This window comes from Protopterus annectens, chromosome 2.part1 (genome assembly GCF_019279795.1).
Source record: "Protopterus annectens isolate FY-2018-M chromosome 2.part1, PAN1.0, whole genome shotgun sequence".
NCBI lineage: Eukaryota > Metazoa > Chordata > Ceratodontiformes > Protopteridae > Protopterus > Protopterus annectens.
In genome coordinates this window covers 1,460,825,737-1,460,841,949 of record NC_056729.1, presented here as the reverse complement: position 1 = coordinate 1,460,841,949, position 16,213 = coordinate 1,460,825,737, and the positions used below count along the sequence as shown (strand labels likewise).

Below are 16,213 nucleotides of genomic sequence, written 5' to 3'. Positions count from 1 at the left end.
ATTATTTGCATCTACAGTAAATTACTTGTGCAAATAAAACTAATCAGAATGTGCTTGTCTTTTCCAGCATTTCAGAATGACCATGTCAATATAAAAGGCTACTATGCCTGGAAGCTGAGCAATACATTCATTGGGTTCTTCTTACCACCATATGCTGAATCAAAGGCCAAGCAGTCTGTGGAGGTATACAACAAAATAATCAGTGACAATGGATTTCCTGCTGAAAATTCAGTTAACGCATGTCATTTCCCTGAACAAGGATCCTGTAGTTTGTTTTGTGAATTCTTAGTGGAGAAGAAACCCCTGCTGTTCTTTGGATTCTGTCTCCTGTTTGCTCTTGTCCTGCTTGTTATGATCATTCACCTGCACAGAAAGAAAAAAGAAAGCCCTTACTAACTACCAAAACTCAAGCACTTTCGGAGGGTTGATGCTACTAGTGGTCATTGAGTCGATCTGTTTCATGAGTAATGTCAGAAGTCTGAGAACATTCCAATAAATAAAGTGAGAAAAGGAATGCTGAATGTATGAAAGAGCATACACAAATGAAGTATAACTGTACCACATGCTTTGTGTTAGCATGTGCTCTGGTGTCTTGCACTGTTACGCATGTAAGAATGATTAAATGCATATTCTACTAAGCGAAGGTAAACAGAGAACTAGAAGTTAATTCTTTTTGACTCCTGAAGAGCAGTGAAACTATTCTAATCCCTACAGAGAGCTCTGAATGGTGAATGTTTAGTATTACTGATCATGCAAAATCTAAAATACTCCTTAACACTTGCCCTACAAACTGCCAGTTTTTACTTATCTGTAAAATAGGTGAACACCTCAAAGAATACTTCATGCACTGAAAGAATTCATATAGCTGAGGAGCTCTTCACCATATAATGTGGAAACATGTATCCTAGTATCTCCTAATGAATTCATTCAAACTATTTCTTATCCCAATATTGGAAAGAGGGTTACCACTGAATTTCAGTGTATTTAGCACAAAAAACAATGGTCTTTACACTTTTTTAAAGCCTAAAGGATACAAAAAAAATGCAAGCAGACAGGGGATTGCTAGCTAACCTACATAAACTAGAATTTGGTCCTTTAGGTCTTTCCTTCCCTTTTTCAACAAACACAAGAGCATTTTCCTTAACACCATTGCGGATGATGAACTAACTTATACTGTTATTCTTTCTGTGAATATATATATATATATATATATATATATATATATATATATATATAAATAAAACATCAATATCACTGCAACGTTATCCCACTTTGAAGTGTAATGTCACCAGCTGTGATTACAGACAGACTGACATTTTATCATGACTCTCACTATTGGAGTACAGCCTAATAAAGATGCAATCTTTTTGTGAGATATCAAATTAAAGCCAGTCTGTCCAATTCCATTACTATCCTAGTTAGACAAAGTTTGACAGTAACTGTATATTAAAATGTGACATTAACTCAGATGTTTGGAAAGCTGTAGGAAAGTACAGATATCAGAAAATGATAATTCCACAGGTCTTTTAAAGTGAAAAAAGAACATACAATGTGTAATTGTCTTAAAAATGTCATTCATAGTTCTGAAATGTTTGTAAATCCATATATTCTAAAATCTTCTGTGTCATAATATTTCAGTGTTTTTATACTGAAAATTGTACATCTTTACTGTCCTTACTCTATTATATTATGTGTCACGTTACTGTTTTTATATCTCTATCTCAATGGCTCATTAGCGCAAAATTCTGTCACATTCTGTATTTGTACTCCACATTTTTTTACAGTTGGGAAACCATTTTCCACATTGAAATGTCACTTTTTTCATAAAATATTACATTTTAAAGCTCTACCAATTAGATTTCTAATAAATTATTTCTTATTTTTAGATATTTTATATATGTAAGCATTCTAAAATGCAAAATGCTGCCACTGTACCCAGCTTGGTCTCACTTTTGCATGGCAAATGTTCAGTTACTCAATAAATATGATTGTGCACTGCACCTCTGTTACTGAATTTGTATTGCTTTGTCATATGTAACTTTGTATCTCCCACGTAGGAATGAGAGCAATATGAAGACAGTATTACATGTGTCTTGACCATCATTGAGTAATTTCAGATGATTGGCATGCCTGCTACTACAACAAATGCTCAAATAATTTGGAATAATGATTCCAGAAATAAGAAATAATAATATAGTCTTAGTATAACTTAAAGGAAACTATCTGTCATAGTTAAACATTCGGACAAACACTAACAAGTGACTAGGTTATTTAACTTACCAACTTGTTTTCATTTTTTTTTTCTTTTTGTTTATTTTTGTGCCAGCACTCCTGTAACTTAATAGGCACAAAGTACCTGCAGACGTAGGAATATAACTGCAACTGCAGACATATTTTCCTAGGTCTGTATATGGTGGCATCAGAATCCACTGCCCATATACCTCGTAGCAAATACATATATGAGAATTACTACACCACAATTTAAAAATGTAAACTGAAAAGTAGATATTTAAATCAAAAAGGTATCTTTTCCTGGTTACAAAAAATAAATATAACCCCCTTTATGGATGAGTGATCAGCCCCCGTGACATGGATACATTCTATTATGCATTTCAAAGTCTGCTTAATAAATATACTTCTGCATCAAAATCACATTCACATGTAGATGCTAATCTTCAGTTTTAAGAGACCATGTTGTCACACAAATTATTTATTTTTTAATCTTGCAAGCTTCCCTGAAGTCTGTTTATTTACTGATGCTGGCAAATATGAAAGATGCACTGAACAGGGATCATGATCGCTGCTGTATTTTATGACATGAAGTAAAAATTGTGTGCCACTGTATCTGTGCCCTGTAATATTTATATGTTGACATATGATGTCACTGTATCTCTGTGCTGTGATGTTAAGTGCTGGCTTGCATTTGCAATACTGTCTGATGTGTACTTGCAATTGTCCTAGGATATCTGTGTATTGATATTACTTTGTAACTTTCTTCACTGTAAATCTGTTTTTAGATATAATCCATGCAGCAGTTGCACATGACGTGGTCACTGTCTCATTCAGTAAAGTTAAATAAGCAAATATATATGTAATAGTGCATAACATCAGTTAACCAAAGTGCTGTTAATGTAAACCAAGCACAGAAGCATATAAAACTGAGTTGTCAAATTTATATCAGTCTAAGTCAAGCACAGTAGTTACACATCATGTTAAAGCCCGAAACTGGTCAGTATTTATGACGAACTCCCAGTAAACAAATATAAATTAATAAATCTTATAAATACTGAATCGGATAATGCTGAAATGAAGAGTCTAAATGCAACTTTTCCAAAATAAATTGGTTTAATGTAAAGACAAGTATTTCTTCTTGAGTAATGACATACTGCTCCTATGCATGAAAACTACTTCAATAGCTTTTTAGTAGGGGTCATCTTTTTACGTACACACTGTGCCTTTATATGCGTGCCCACACTACCTAACTCTAGTAGTCCCTGCAACTCTCTACAACCAGTAAGGTAATTGCACTTAAATGACCTTGCAGTAGAGAAGGAGCAAAAGGCTGATTCAGATATTTTTGCAATTTGTCAGATTCCATAAGCTCACTATTATTAACAGAATTCTTTCAGTGGGTACACATTTCATTGTTATAAGTGTTTCTATTAATCCACAAAAATCTAGCTATGTGACCCCTTTTCCCACATTTAAAACAGAGTATGTCTACAGTTGATACTTTGATTTGTTACCAGAATTTGACACATTTGCCATAGGTCTACATTCTTTAGTTTTAATCATGATTTAATTGTGTAACAATCTGTCTATCAGTACAACAAAATTTTCAGTGTTCGTAGGGTCACTTTGAAACTCCCAAATTCACAAAAAAGCAGGCAAAGCTCTTTAACATTTAACGATAGATAACATTTCTATTTCTTTAATTTTATTACACTAGCCATCAGAATCAAGCCATAATTTAAGTAAATGTTTTAAATTACATAGCCATGTTCTTAATGTTTTGTTAGCAGAAAAATGTCTAGCTGTAAAACTTGAGAGCTTGTAATTTCAGAGGTAACTCCATTTCTGGTAAATAAGAAAAGCCACTAACCGTGAATTGACTGATTCAGGCCTTCTTTTTATACACACTGACTGACTGCACTAGCCAGCAAACACTTGAGAAGCTTCTCTAACTAAAACAGAAAAGTACCTACCTTTAAGGGAATAGCTCATTTTAAAGCGACAGTGTTATTTACAAAAAGTTATAAGTTTTATGTACAGCATTTGCAACAGTACTGTTCAAATTATTTTACATCAGTTTCATTTCATTTTGGCAAAGTACTTATTAAGAACACACATGCACACATGCATGCACACACACATATATATATATATATATATATATATATATATATATATATATATATATATATATGTATATATATATATAAAGATTCTTAGCACTTTGCAGAAGTATTTATCCACTGCCTCTTGCCACTTGTTTCCCATTAATAGGTTCATAGGTCTTGCTTTGGTCTGTGTTTCCTATTGTAAATTTAAATGATTATTCTTCTTATATTTTCTTCCTACAGATGTCTGTTGCCTTTCTGTTGACAGTTTTTGCCCACTTAGGTCTTTTCAATTTTTTTTCCAAAGATGCCTGTCTTTAAATCCATTCCCTTACTTAAGTGTAGCTTGACTTTATCACTGTGTTTATTCTGAAGCTCACTATTTGATGGTTACTTGTTCCCAGTGGTACCCCACTTCTGTAGCCAGGATCTTCTCTATGTCCTTTGCTGACTGTCCACATACAAGATGGCTGCCTTCTGAATGAGAATTAAGACTAGTTATCTAAGGCATGCATCATACAGCATAACATACCCTAGATGACATCAGGCATGATCCCATTGTTACCATCTACCTTTCTCCACTAGTATAAGAATCCTTTCTAATATATCAACATCCATCCTAGTTCTATTACCACCTGGACTGAGTAAACAGAAACTACAGAGAAGTAGTCCGTGTTGCTATAATCCCTTACCATCTTGAGAATGGAAATGCTTCCTAATCTCCTAACAGCCTTCCCTACTGGTTTTCTTCCACTCTTTGTAAAAAGCTCCTCATTGTTGTCCAACCCACAATACCCACTCTTGTAGATTGTGTGCCCAAATATGGTGTATCCTGCTAAGATTTTGTGCATTCTATGATGTGATAATATCCAGGCATTACCTCCCATCTGGATCACTGTCTTAACAATTCACCCACAATACCATCACCTTTCTAAAATCAGCTTCCATGTCTCAGCAGCTGTGGTCATATTACTATCAGCATCAGAGCATTTTTTTCTCTTTACAACTGCCCCTTTCATTAATGAATTCTATGCCTTGCTGTTTAAATCATTCACTACTACATTCTGCAAGTTAGGACCCCCCCCCCAGTTTTCTGATACACTTGTAATTAAAGTACTTAACCTATCATTTAGTACTTCAACATTCCTTAAAAAAAACTGAAACAAATATACAAGCATAAGCCTATATCCATCCAACTGTATTATCATAAGTCCACATTGAATCTTAAACCACATTTATTTATACATAACTATTTATTTTCTTAATCAAAAATGTGATGGTCAGCCCAACCAATTATCTTACTTGAAGCTATGCAGACAACTGTAAAAGCCATTCCTTGCCAGCCCTTTTTTTCCTAATTAAAAAAGCCATATGAGATACTAAACATTCCCTTCTTAAAGACATATTGGTTAATATTTGAACCTCTAGCTTGGCCATATCTGATGGAAGCAGGTCTAAAGTAATGGGCCTATAATTTTTATAGATAACCTATCTTTTTTTATAAGCTGAAATAAAATACTTTCTTTCTACACTTTAAGAATGCAACAGTCTTTCAAGAATTACAAAATCAATCGACCCCAACTGCCAACGGTGTCCCAAAGCGGTACAGCAAAGTAGGAAAATCTTCAAAGTGCACCACCATGAGCTTGCACTGTGTCAATAGTGATAAGAACACTCTTTATTTGAGGAAAAACAATAAAACTGTTGAAAACACATGAAATTCCCAGCTGAGATAAGAGCTTTCGGCTTCTTAAGCCTTCTTCAGAGCATAAATATCAAGTGCTGGTTAAAAACATAAATATTGTGTTTCAGCTAATCCATTGGCTTAAAATATTTTTATCCTATCAGCAGTGCACCTCTTAACTCCTTTTTCTGTACATACCTGATTGAGGACATTGCAGCAGCAGCAAAGGATTTTGATTGGAAGCTAAATCCTATGCAGAGCTTGTTTCTGACCAAGGACTAAGAGTTAAGAGGTGCACTGCTGATAGGATAAAAATATTTTTAAGCCACTGGATTGGCTGCAACACAATATATATGTTTTTACTCAGCACTTGTTATTTATGCTCTGAAGAAGGCTTAAGAAGCTAAAAGCACTTATCCCAGCTGGGAATTTCGTGTGTTTTCAACACTTTTATTGTTTTTCTTCGAATAAAGAGTGTTTTTATCACTGTTGACACAGTGCAAGCTCGTGGTGGTGTACCTTGAAGATCTTCCTACTCCGTCTTTTAAGAATTGGTCATTGAGGTATGCCAGTGGGCCACAGAACCCATCCACTATGGTTAACATTTCTGAATTCCTACCATAATCAGTCTCAGGAGACTCATCTCATTTTAAATGTTCAATTATCTGTAACAGTTTATTCTTATTAAACTAGTAACATATATCATTCAGTTGCCTGATTCATATTGGCTTCATCAACTTATCCCATTTTAAGGAAAACAAAAATATTACTGGCTGTTTTCATTTGCTGATCACTCATACTTTTGGGTACACGTCCTGTTAGGTCCCTCATTCTAGTTTCCTCTAATATTGTTAATATATATAAAAATCAGATTTTCTGATAACATTTAGTTAATCCTCCCTTCTTTTCCTATCTAGCTTCACTCTTCTTTTAACTGTTCTGTGGACAACTATATATTCTAATTCAGATTTCTTGGCTCCAGAACAAATGAGCAGAAGTCATTTGATCAAAAGCTGTGATAAGTAAAAGTAAAAGTGCTCTGCATGGCTTAATTACATTTTCTTTAGAAAATGGCAGTCCCCCTTCCCCCATATGTATATCCGGGCCCTGTATCACTGGATTTAATATAATCATTTCTGAGCATACCTCTCAACTGCCCATATTTTCTCAGAAAGTCCAGATGTTTGCTTTGTATTTTTTTCTGTTACTCATACAATTTGTGGTTTTCTGGCAAATCACTAGGATGAACTGAGAATTTACGTCATTAAATAATGACATGCTTTTGAGTTTCAGTCTTCAAATCCTTAATGTATGCGAACACAAACCCTATTACTGTAGCAACCCTCTAAGTTTACAAGAGCAATATTTAAAATCTGTCCCTATTTTGGGCCTTTGTTGTCCCCCATTTTGTCAGTCTTTGTCCAGATTTCTTGCACTAAGACTTTAAGAGGTATGTTTCTGAGATGTTGGACCTGTGGGGGGGGGGGGTGGCCAGTGTGTAAGCCCCAATAATCCTATTTAGTGAATGTACAATTCAGCAAAATGTGTATGATTGCACACTTGAGCACTGTGCAGATGATAGTGATTTCTTCTAAGCTCTTGCTTCACATACCACTTGCTTTTTATTTTTATAAACCTTGACGCTTATGTAGAATATTTCAATACAAAGTTCCTTGAAATTCTAAATAATCTAGCCCCAATTAGAAAAATCCGGGTCAAGGCTAACTATACCCCATGGCTGTCTAATGAAACCAAACTACTACTCAAAGATAGAGCCAAGTCCTGGGCCCTGTATCATATCAACAAAACCCAAACCTTTCCTGACACCTATTGTCTCCCTAAGAAACAAAGCCAAAACCCAAATCAAAAAGGATAAAATACCCTACTATACTCAAATTCAAAACATCCATCATAACAATCCTCAAAAGTTCTGCAGTAGTATAAAAAAACTTCTTCAACCAGGACAGTCCTCAACTCCTCCTCCCATGACCTCCAATACCACAGATTTTTTGGCCACCCAGTTTAACTCTTTCTTTACTAACTCCATCCTATCCCTCCTAAATCACTCAACCCACACCCTTCCAACCATCCCATCCTCATCCCAAAGCAATTCCACTGCCTTTTCCCTGGCACCCACCCAAGCATCCACCATAAGAAAACTATTGCATAAATTAAAACCTACAACCCTTGACCAGCTACCAAACTCATACCTCAAGTTAGCTACTAATTCCATAGCCCATCCTATTTCTATATTAACAGATCAATCAAAGAACAGTGTGTTCCCAAACTTTGGAAAACTTCATACATCATCCATCTACAATAACGGGTGGTGCATCAATCGAATTCACAAACTATAGACCAATAGCTATTCTATCTCCCCTGTCGAAAATCCTAGAAAAATGCATCCACACCCAGCTTATGGGATGCCTAATTACAAACTCCTAACTAACTCTCGGCATGGTTTCAGGTCTAACCATAGTAAGACTACTGCCCTGCTTAGTTTCATGGACACTATTAATCGACTAAATAACAATGGCCAACAAGTACTATCTATCTTTTTAGACATAATCAAGGCATTTGACACAGTGTCACACCAAAAACTGTTAAATGAACTTGCCTCACTTAACCTATCCCACTCTACACTATCTTGGTTTCAAAGCTACCTCACAGAGTGCCACCAAGCTGTCAAATGGAAAAATGACATATCCTCCCACGTAGTAGGGGTCCCTCAAGGTTCAGTCTTAGGCCCGCTGCTCTTTACAATCTTTACCAACAATCTCTATACTGCCACCAACCTGGCTACTACTATACAATATGCAGATGGTTCAGCTTTAATATGTGCTGCTCCCTCACTGTCCCAGTTACAAGGAAAAATCCAAAAAATCCTTCACAGAAATAGAATCTTACCTCTCTAGCCAACAACTTATATTGAATCCCAAGAAAACTAAACTCATTTTATTCTCTAACAAACACCCAACAGCTCCCTTCACTATTTTCTGAGCTGATAACACCAAAATTGAACCCACATCTCAAACAAAACTTTTAGGTGTGACTATTGATAGTAACCCTACATTTGACAAATATATCTCAGAAGTTATCAAGAAAACCCATATCAAGCTTGGCACTCTCTACAGGTCCAAACAATTCCTTACCAATCTGACTAGGCAGGCGATCACTAGAAACCATCTTCTCTCCACCTTGTTACAGGCCTCCCCAATCTTTACTAACCTGAGAAAATCTGACTCAGCTAAGCTGGTGATATGCTATAATAAAACAGCTAAATTAGCCACAAATTTCCCAAATAGGTCCCACCACTGTGCAGCACTCTACCACCTCAACTGGCTTGAACTACCCGGTTTCCTTCATTTCCATCAAATATCCACTGCCATAATACCATTACCAAACCAGAAAACTGTTCTGTACTTCAAAATCTCATCCAGCCATACTCTAACCTCAGAACTCTAAGATCCACAGATAAATCCCTTCTTTCATTCTCTAGGAGATGCCCTTTATTCTAATTACATTTCCAAAGTCTGGAATACCATCCCTCAAAACATTCTTAACACTACCAACCCCACTATGTTCAAACGGCTTCTTAGGACCAACCTAAACAACAAATGGCAGTGCTCTTGCACTGCCCCCAGCTAGAGTGCACCCACATTGTATACCCATAAATCACTTTCTCTCCCTATATGACCCACATTGTATAACCATAAATCACTCTCTCTCTCTGTATGACCCTCACCTTTCACCTGCTCTTATGAGCAGTCATATTGACAGCAGTTTATATCTGTTAGTATTGTATTAGTTGAACATTTAGACTATAAAATAATTATATGATTTTTCGCCTTTACTAGATTGCAATAGTTTACTACATGTAGATAATTTTTTACAATTTTAAATATTTCCTGCCTTCTTATAGATTGCAATAGTTAACTACATGTAACAAATATGTGCTGATGTACTGTTTTATCTGTCTCTCAATGTATTCTCTTTTTTGTACTTTACTCTTTGTATTTTTTTTGCAGCTTTTCTCCCTGGGCCTCCGCTGAAAACGGGCTATCAACTCAGTCATACTATCCCGGCAAACAAATGTTAAATAAATAAATAAATAATTTTCTTTTTCGCCTCTTTTCAACTTGGACATCAAGCTCTAGTCAGTGACCTGTGTGCCTGTTTGTTCTCTTCTCTATCTGGCCACACCCACCCACATTGACCTATGGCAGGATCCCCTCATTCCAGTGAGGATTTGCTTTATGGATCCTTCATCTGAACAAGTAGAAGGCATAAAGCACTCAATAAAAAAACTGTCATGTTCAATGGGTCAGGGGTTTTATTTTGTTTTACAACCTTCTCCTCCTCCAGTTAACGTTTAAGCATGGTGCAGTTCCCTGTTACGTTGTGTCTAATGCAGGTACATGATTCTGCATACCTATGCTATTTAACTGGACTGCAGACATTACTTGACCAGGCTCACACTTCTCTGGTCCATGTTTGTATGAAGCTACAATTACAATCCTTCTTCCAGGTGGCAATCATCCTACTGCCTCCTCCCCAGGATGTGAGCCAGCAGTGACCACTCATTCCTACCCCTCCCCTGCCATCTGCTCCATTTCATGAGCCACTACTCAAACCAGGCTCAGATGGGACACAGTTAGGGCTTTACTGTTGTGCACTATAAATGAGGTTTTACCTCAGTCATCAACTTGAGCATCCTATAAAGTGTACCATTTTACTTACTATGACTTCACTTTTTTACTGAGTGTCTTTGTCCCCAAGGTATCTGTCGCATGCATTACCCTCTTCAGAGGGTATGCCTATTCTGCTGTCAATAAAGTGGCCTTTAATTATTACCCAAGATTGGATTATATTTTCCCTTTATGTTTTTGTATCCACTTCTTAACATCATTACAGTACTTGCCACTCTCCATTTATGGAAAAATTAATTTCATAGGTTGGTACTAGGCTATTGGCCCTAGGTTCATAGGTTCATAGGTTCATACTAGGCTATCTGCCCAAGGGCATTTATAAGCCTAGCCCATAGTTATTTGGCTTTCACCACCCCTTTAGTTTGAATAAAACTATGCCTATTATTTTGCTGTGCCTCTGTCAAGCAGTGACACTGAAGTAATCCCTGGGGTATATCTGCGATCTCCCATCCATTGGTCAAGATTCCTCTTGAACAAGGCCAGCGAGGTGCTCTGCCTCACATGTACCGGGATTTTGTTCCACAGCATAGGGAGTCTCTGGGTGATGAATCTGTCCCTCCAGCACGTTCTATTAATAACCGTGTCAAGGTTTAAGTCTCCGCCCTTGTGGTTCTGAGGGATCTAGATTTTTGAGGTGAAGCATATTCATCAAATCAGGGTTTGACATGGCCTTATATGTCAGGCACAGGTCACCTCTGAGCAAGCGGTATGAGACTGAATAGAGCTGGAGTTCTTTCAGTCGGGCAGCATAAGACATATTTTTGAGACCCTTTATCCTTTTGGTGAGGAACTTTTGGGGCCTTTCCAGCTGCTGCAGGTGTCGGGTCAGATACATTCCGAATGGGGCATTGTACTCAATCATAGGTCTAATGAGTGATGAGTACAGGGGGACGATGACCTCCCTTGATCTAGATGTGAATCCCTTCATGATCAGGTGGGCAATGTAGAAGGTTTTCCTAACTACTTTAGCAACATGAGTGTCAAACGAAAGGCTACTGTCAACCTGGGTCCCCAGATCCCTAATGACTTCTTCTGTGCTCAGTGGATTGCCACCTATATGGTTGCTAGGGGTAACCTTGTTTTTCCCGAAGGGTATGACTATAAATTTCTTGGCATTTAACTTTAGGCCATGGCTCTGGCACCAGTTATCCATTTCTGTGAGGCCCTTCTGAAGGATATCTGTGTCAGATGTGTTTTCGACTATGGCGCCCAGTTTGCAGTCATCTGCAAACTTTGTCAGCCATAACCCTCCTGCGTTTGCTTGTACTTCAGAAAAGTAGATGCCAAACAAGAGTGGACCCAGGACTGAGCCCTGTGGGACACAACTTGTGACAGGCTTTGAGTCTGACATGGCTCCAGCAACTCTGACCCTGTGGGTTCTGTCACTTAGCCAGTTTGCAACCCATCTTGTGATGTATGGGTTTACATTCAAGCTGATGAGTTTTTCGATGATACCTGAGTGGGGTATTGTGTCGAAGGCCTTTGCCAGGTCGAGGTAGGCTGTATGGACTGCCTTTCCCTCATCAATGGCCTTGGTGACTGTCTCGAAAAAGTCAACCAAGTTTAAAAGGCATGATCTGCCTTTGACAAAGCCAAACTGGGTTGGATCCAAGGTCTGCAAGTTCCCTATGTCTTTATTTATGAGTTCCATTATGATCCTCTCCATGGCTTTGCAGATAAGGCTTGTCAAGCTAATGGGACGGTAATTTCCAGGGTCGGTGGAGGCACCGCCCTTGTGAAGTGGGACCACAGTCGCCGTGCGCCACTCCTTGGGTACGTATCCTGAGGTGAGGCTAAGATTAAACAGCTGTCCTAACTGCGGGTTTAATTCCTCATTGAGTTCATGGAGCACACAGCCGGGGACACCATCTGGTCCCATGGATGCTGTGTTTTTTGCTTTGGAGAGAGCAGTTCTCACCTGGGCGTTGGAGATGTTTGGGGGGCTACAATCCTCTGGTATAGATATCTCTCCTTTTGGAGGGGAGAAGTTTGCACTGAACCTGTCAGCCAGTATGTTGGCAATGTGTGTAGGTTCAGTAATCTTCACATCATTTTAAACTAATTCTGAGCATATCTGGGAGTTTCCTCCTAGGTTTCTAACATAGCTAAAGAAGGCCTTATGATTGTCTTTTGAGTCCTTGGTGATTTTTCTCTCAAAATTTGCCTTGGATGATTTTATGAGAGCTCTTAGTTTTTTACTTATAATGATCAAAGGTGTCTTACCTATACAAGCCTAGTCATAACAATTCCCTGGCTATTTCTTCTCACACTATTTACTTCTCAGGACCCCTGTCTAGCAGGGTGACTGACATGATCCCCGGGGTGAACTTTTGAAGAGAGCCAAAGAGGTGCTCTATTTGACATGTATGGGCAGTCTATTCCACAGTCTAGGTAGTCTCTGGGTCAGGAACCTATCACTCCAGCATGTTTTGTTTATTGTGATGACAAGATTTAGATCCCTGGAGCGTGTGGCTCTGAGGGATTGGGATTTCTTCAAGTGTAGCATGTCTAACAGCTCTGGGTTGGACATGGCCTTGGATATTAAGCAGAGATCGCCTCGGAGTAGACGATATGCAACAGAGTATAGCTGGAGGTTTTTTTAAGGCGGTCAGCATAGGGCATCTGCTTTAGGCCTGTGATTCTTTTAGTCAGATTTCTACGGCCTTTCCTGTTTTGCAGATGTCTTAAGAGGTACATACCAAATGGGGCATTGTATTCTATAATGGGTCTAATGAGGGATGAGTACAGTGGGACAATGACCTCCTTTTTTCTGGATGAAAACCTCTTAGTGATGAGGTGCGCCTCATAGAAGGATCTTCTGACTGTTGTGGTGATGTGGTTATTGAAGGTGAGACCACTATCCACCTGTGTCCCTAAGTCTCTTATCACACTTTCAGTGTTTAGTGTACTGCCACCTATGTGATAATTCACGGGTACATGTTTTTTCCCAAAGGGGATAACTACACATTTCTTGGTAATGAGCTTGAGCCCATGGCTCTGGCACCAAGCATCTGTTTCTGTAAGGCCCTTTTGTAGAGTATCCACATCGTTTGGGGATTCAATAATGGCTCCCAGTTTGCAGTCATCTGTGAACTTTGTTAGCCAGAGTCCCTTAGTGTTGGCCTGTACTTCAGAGAAGTAGATGCCAAACAAGAGAGGTCCCAGGACTGAACCCTGAAGTACTCCACTTGTCACTTGTCTGGAGCTGGATTTGGAGTCAGCTACTTTTACAGTGTGGGTTCTGTCAGTAAGCCAGTTGGCAACCCATCGAGTAACATAGGGATTAATGGCCAGCTTAGTAAGTTTATCTATGATTCCAGAGTGGGGGATGGTGTCAAAGGGCTTGGCAAGGTCCAGACAGGCTGTGTGGACTGCCTTACCCTCGTCCACAGCTCTGGCAACTGATTCAAAGAAGTCAATAAGGTTCAGGAGACAAGATCGACCCTTCGCAAACCCAAACTGGGTGGGGTCCAGTGTTTTAAGGTTGCCAATGTCTTTGTTTATAAGTTCCATGATAATGCGTTCTATGGCCTTGCAGACCAGGCTCGTCAGACTGATGGGGCGGTAGTTCCCGGGATCCAAGGTGGATCCCCCCTTGTGGAGTGGGATAACTGTAGCTGTGCGCCACTCAGTAGGCACAAAGCCTGAGGTGAGGGTATGATTAAATATGACACTTAGATGAGGTGGCAGTTCATTTTGTAGTTCATGTAGTACACAGCCCAGGATGTCATCTGGTCTCATGGATACTGTATTCTTAGCTTTGGAGAGTGCGTTTTTTACCTGTGTGGCAATTATTACCAGAATTTGGCAATCTTCCAGTATTGAGATGGGCCATTTAGGGGGTGAGAGGGGGGTGAAGTTGGCACTGAATCGATCTGCCAGGATATTGGCAATATCCTTGGGATCAGTATATTTAATGCCATTCTGTTGTAGCTCGGAGCAGATCTGAACATTGCCATTTAGATTCTTGACATAGTTACAGAATGCCTTGTGGTTGTCTTTGGAATCTTTGGCAATATTATTTTCGTAACTAGCTTTGGAGGATTTTATGAGGGATCTCAGCTTCTTACTGAGGCTGGTAAGGGAGTTTTTTGCATCCTGGGATTTTCCTCTTTTCTGCAACAGTTTTTTTTCCTTTTGTTGAAAAGTTTGTTTATGGCAGGGGACCACCAGATTGGCTTCCTTTTTTTGGAGGAGAGCATATTGGTTCTATTTGGGATGGCACAATTCATGCATGAGTAGATGTGCTCATACAGTGCCTTAGTGTAGGATTCACCAGTCGAACTTTCAGTTCCGGTCTGCATGGTTGTCATGAAGTTTGTAGCTTCTGACTTGATTAGCATGAAGTTGGCCTTGGAGACGTTTTTTTATGGAGGTTTCCTTACTGGGGGTGGGGGTGGGATGTGGATGTTAAGGGTGATTAGCTTATGGTATGATCTGACCAACGAGGGGGTGACCATAGGTGTGCAGCATCAATTTCCCATGTTGGTAATGATCAGGTCTAAGATATTGGAGCCCCTGGTGGGACTATGGATTAGTTGATCCAGGGCATTGGAATTTATGAATTCCAAGAACCATTGGGCAAAGGTGTTGGCACATGAGTAATTTTCCCAGTTAATAGCAGGGTGTTTGGTTGCATATTAATATTTTCCAGTATGTTTAGAAAGGTGTAGTGAGAATCTTGAGGTATGGTGGGGGATCTGTAGCAAGCTACAATTTGGATTGCAGTCTTACCTGGTGTTAGTTGCACCTGGAGAATTTCAGACACATTGTGTTCGGCAGCTAACCTGGTGGTGTGAATATCCTTGGTGAATATGAACACTCCTCCACCTTTAGTGTTTCGATCCTGGTTTGGTAGCCGAAAAGTGTGGTAGGAGTTGTAGCCTGGTATTGCAGGGGTGCTCTCTGGAGCTTTGAACCAGGTCTCAGTTACTGCACAGATAGCGATGTTCTCCATTTTTAGGAGTGCCTAGAGGGAGTGCATTTTGAGGTTTAGACTTCTAGCATTGAGTAGCATTACCTTCAGATTTTGCATGCTTGTACCTGTTACGGTGGTGGTTTTGTCCTTTGAACTTTGCCTAGAAAAGGCACTATAGGGGTGGCAAGAGCCTTAGCCAGTAACCTGAATCCCAGGGGAGAGAGGTACAGACCATCTCTGGCAAAGCATCATGGTCTGTTGATCATGTCATCCCAGGCAGACAGATACTGGATCCCCTTTGAATGACACCAGAAGCTTAGCCAATTGTTGAAGTCAAGTCATTTTGTCCTTATATTGTGGTATCATTCTGGGTGAAGGCAGGATGCTACTCAGGGCTAGGGTCATACCTGCCTGGGCCACATGATCCGAGAGCTCTTCCATGTCTCTTTTCATGTAGTCCAGGGAGGTACGTCTCAAGTAATTTACTCCAACATGGACAATGACAGAGTCATATTTGTACTTGTGGAGTGACTTGAGTTGAGTTATGTGGCGGATCCTGGCA

At 39.2% G+C, this 16,213-nt stretch overlaps 1 protein-coding gene across 1 annotated transcript in view; it reads left to right on the top strand.

The window, feature by feature from the left end:
* The window catches only part of KLB (klotho beta), a 556,186-nt gene extending 554,186 nt beyond the window's left edge, over positions 1–2,000 (top strand). The window contains exon 5 of the mRNA XM_044062936.1: positions 68–2,000. Coding sequence (XP_043918871.1) covers positions 68–396 — 329 coding nt within the window. The 3' untranslated portion in view covers positions 397–2,000. The remainder of the gene's footprint in view (positions 1–67) is intronic.
* The last annotated feature ends 14,213 nt before the right edge of the window (positions 2,001–16,213 follow it).